Below are 2,886 nucleotides of genomic sequence, written 5' to 3' on the forward strand. Positions count from 1 at the left end.
AATATTTTTCCAATAGAAAATGAAACTAAAACTTACTTTGACACCTTTAACTCTCCTCCATCGTTGAGCCATTGAAGTTTGTACGGATTTGGATGCTTGGTGGTCGGTAGATTTAACTTTTCCACCATGAGAGTGCTCGCCACGTTCGTACAACTTCCTCCATGGATGATGACGCTACAAAGCTTTCCTCGTACTTGACAATGAGTATGGAAGATGTTCGCTCATTGTTGTTCATCGTCGATGCTTTGGATACTTAGGCTCCTTTTGACGACTAAGAGTTCCCCATCAAGGGCGTGCTCCACTTCTTCTTCATTGTCAGAGACGGTTTCAGGCTCATCTTCAAGCTCTTCTTCCTCCGATTCTATTTCTCCATTTGCTCAAACCACCATAATGTTGCGGTTGGGACTTTGACTCGCAATATGGCCTCTTCCAAGGCACTTAAAACGCTTAATATCCCTTGAACGATTAGCAAATGATTTGGTTGCCTTACCTTTGCTCGTATCGCCCATAGGTTTGTTTGCTTTAGCAGGCACAATTGGCTCCTTGGCACGACTAGGAGGATTAGTTTTACTCGAGCTTTGCCCCCATCTAGTTGTGTTTGGGGTAGGATAACTTCGGGTGGTACCTTTTCGTTTAAGTTGCTTCTCTACCTTAATGGCCATATGTACCATGTCCACAATCTCGATGTAATGTTGCAATTCCATAACGTTGGCGATGTCTCGATTGAGACCAACAAGGAATCGTGCCATCGTTGCTTCACGATCTTCTTGGACATCGGCTCGGATCATCGTGATCTCCATCTCTTTGAAATAATCCTCAACACTCTTTGAGCCTTGAGTAAGATTTTGAAGTTTTTGATAGAGTTCCCGATGGTAATAGGAGGGAATGAATCGGCATCGCATTACGGCCTTCATCTCAACCCAAGTTGATATTGGCCTTTCCCCATTCCTTCTTCGGCTTGTAGTGAGTTGATCCCACCAAATCATAGCGTAATCGGAGAATTCTATGGCCGCCAACTTCACCTTTTTGATCTCGGAATAATTATGACAATCAAAAACCAATTCAATCTTCTTCTCCCATTCCAAGTAGGCTTCCGGATCAGGTTTTCCTTGAAAGGATGGAATGGATAGTTTAATGTTCCTTAAGTCGTCATCCATGCGTCTTTGATTCCGATTACCTCAGTTCCTTTAACCTCTTCATCCTTCACTTATGTTTGATCCTTGATCACTTTCGGCTTCATTCGGATCATATAGGTCATCTTGATTGATTTCCAATTGGTCTCGCCCTCTTTACGGCCCTTGGGGTGTACGCTCTCGTTGATTCCCCAATTCAACTCGATCCAATTGTTCGTTAATGGATTCTAACTCACCTCGGATAATGCGTTGGATTTCTTGTAACAAGGCTTGTTGAGCCAAATCCAGCACTCCACCTCCACCAAGCGCAATGTTTCGGATTGGTTGCCTTCCACCTCCTTCCGCCATATTTCGTTCAGGACTTTGAGACATGAAAATAAAACCTCACAACAAAACCTCACGAATCTCTCAAAAAGAAAGAATAACACTCCACTCGTGTTTCACTCAATTTTTTTGGCTTTTTCTTTTGATGTAACTCTCACGCCTTTTTCCACTCAAATTCCTCTCGTGATTTCGTAAGCAACTCGTCGTGACCTTATTGTAGTTCAATGGGTCGACTTCAAATGGCTTTACAAGGGTTTGATGTTAGGTTATGGGTAGGCTAAAAGAAACAAGAAAGGCTTTAGGCTAAGTGTGGCTTAGAAGATGAATAGAAGAGAATGCCAAACTTACAAACTCGAAACACTTTTTTTTATATCGAATTTTTTTTAATAGCGTGAAATTTCACTAAGAGGGATATAAAAGAGTGTAGAATGTGATTTTGGAAAAAAATTTGTCGAGTGTCGAATTTTTTTTACGGATCTTTCACGTTCTTTTCGTCCGCACCTAGACCGTATACGATTTTTTTTATTTTTTTTCAAATTTTTTTTCACGAATCTACTTACTCCGGCTCTTCTCGAACGTCCGTTCTTCTTGTTTTAACCAGCTCTGATACCAAATGATACGCCCCAGCCTCGGTGATGGGAGTCGAGTCGTTGATGTGCCCGATCGTGAATTGGAGTAATATCAAGGTTTGTCGAAGATAGGTTAAGAAAGAAGAGATAAAGGCTCAAATTTAGGATAAAGGAGGTTATGGAATGAATTGAGGTTGATAGGTGAATGAAAAACCAAGTATTCAAGTTGAACCAACACAATATAAGTGTGTTAACCCGGGACTTATAGGAATACTTAGATAGGTTAAGTGTTGTATGGATGGAAAACGAATAAAATGGAACCTCGACCCGTTATCAAAGATGATAAGAACCTCGGTATAATTTTGAATGCCAAACTTTGGGTGCAAAGTGATAAGTTCGGAAAAGAAAGACGGGTTGACGCCACAAGGGTTACTTGATAAGTCAGACGAGTCTTTGGAGAACAATGAGAGTTGCAAAAAAACTCACAAAGTAATCAGATTTCATGTAAGTTTCAAAAGTATATTGTCTAGATTTGAGACCAATTAAATAGCAAAAATTAATTGAGCTGAATTCGTAAGTATTTTAGCTAAATTGAGCTGATGTGAACTCATTGAGCTAAATTAGAAGTTAATTCAGCTCGTAGTAAAGTGCACGGAGTGTTCTTTGAGTTGGTCCAAGCTTCTTCGATATGCCCAACCAAAATCTCGCCCCAAACTTTGTCAACCAAAGCCAAAACAGCCTCCTTGAATTGTTTGGCTCGTGATCGAGTGATGGGACCTCGAGGCAGCTCCAAAGGCTCCTTGCTCGGGCTAGGTAAGGCTTGAGGGGTGGTCGTATCAAGTCTACCCATGGTGAAGTAG

At 41.2% G+C, this 2,886-nt stretch overlaps 1 protein-coding gene across 1 annotated transcript; it reads right to left on the reverse strand.

Moving 5' to 3' along the window:
- Positions 1–221: 221 nt before the first annotated feature.
- LOC107898216 (uncharacterized) lies at positions 222–1,481 on the reverse strand. Its single transcript, XM_016823748.1, has 3 exons — positions 1,370–1,481; positions 491–1,108; positions 222–361 (listed from the first exon to the last, which is right to left on the reverse strand). The coding sequence occupies exons 1-3, from the start codon at positions 1,479–1,481 to the stop codon at positions 222–224; spliced, it is 870 nt and encodes a 289-aa protein (XP_016679237.1).
- Between the last annotated feature and the right edge of the window lie 1,405 nt (positions 1,482–2,886).

Source organism: Gossypium hirsutum, chromosome D04 (assembly GCF_007990345.1).
Source record: "Gossypium hirsutum isolate 1008001.06 chromosome D04, Gossypium_hirsutum_v2.1, whole genome shotgun sequence".
NCBI classification, from domain to species: domain Eukaryota; kingdom Viridiplantae; phylum Streptophyta; class Magnoliopsida; order Malvales; family Malvaceae; genus Gossypium; species Gossypium hirsutum.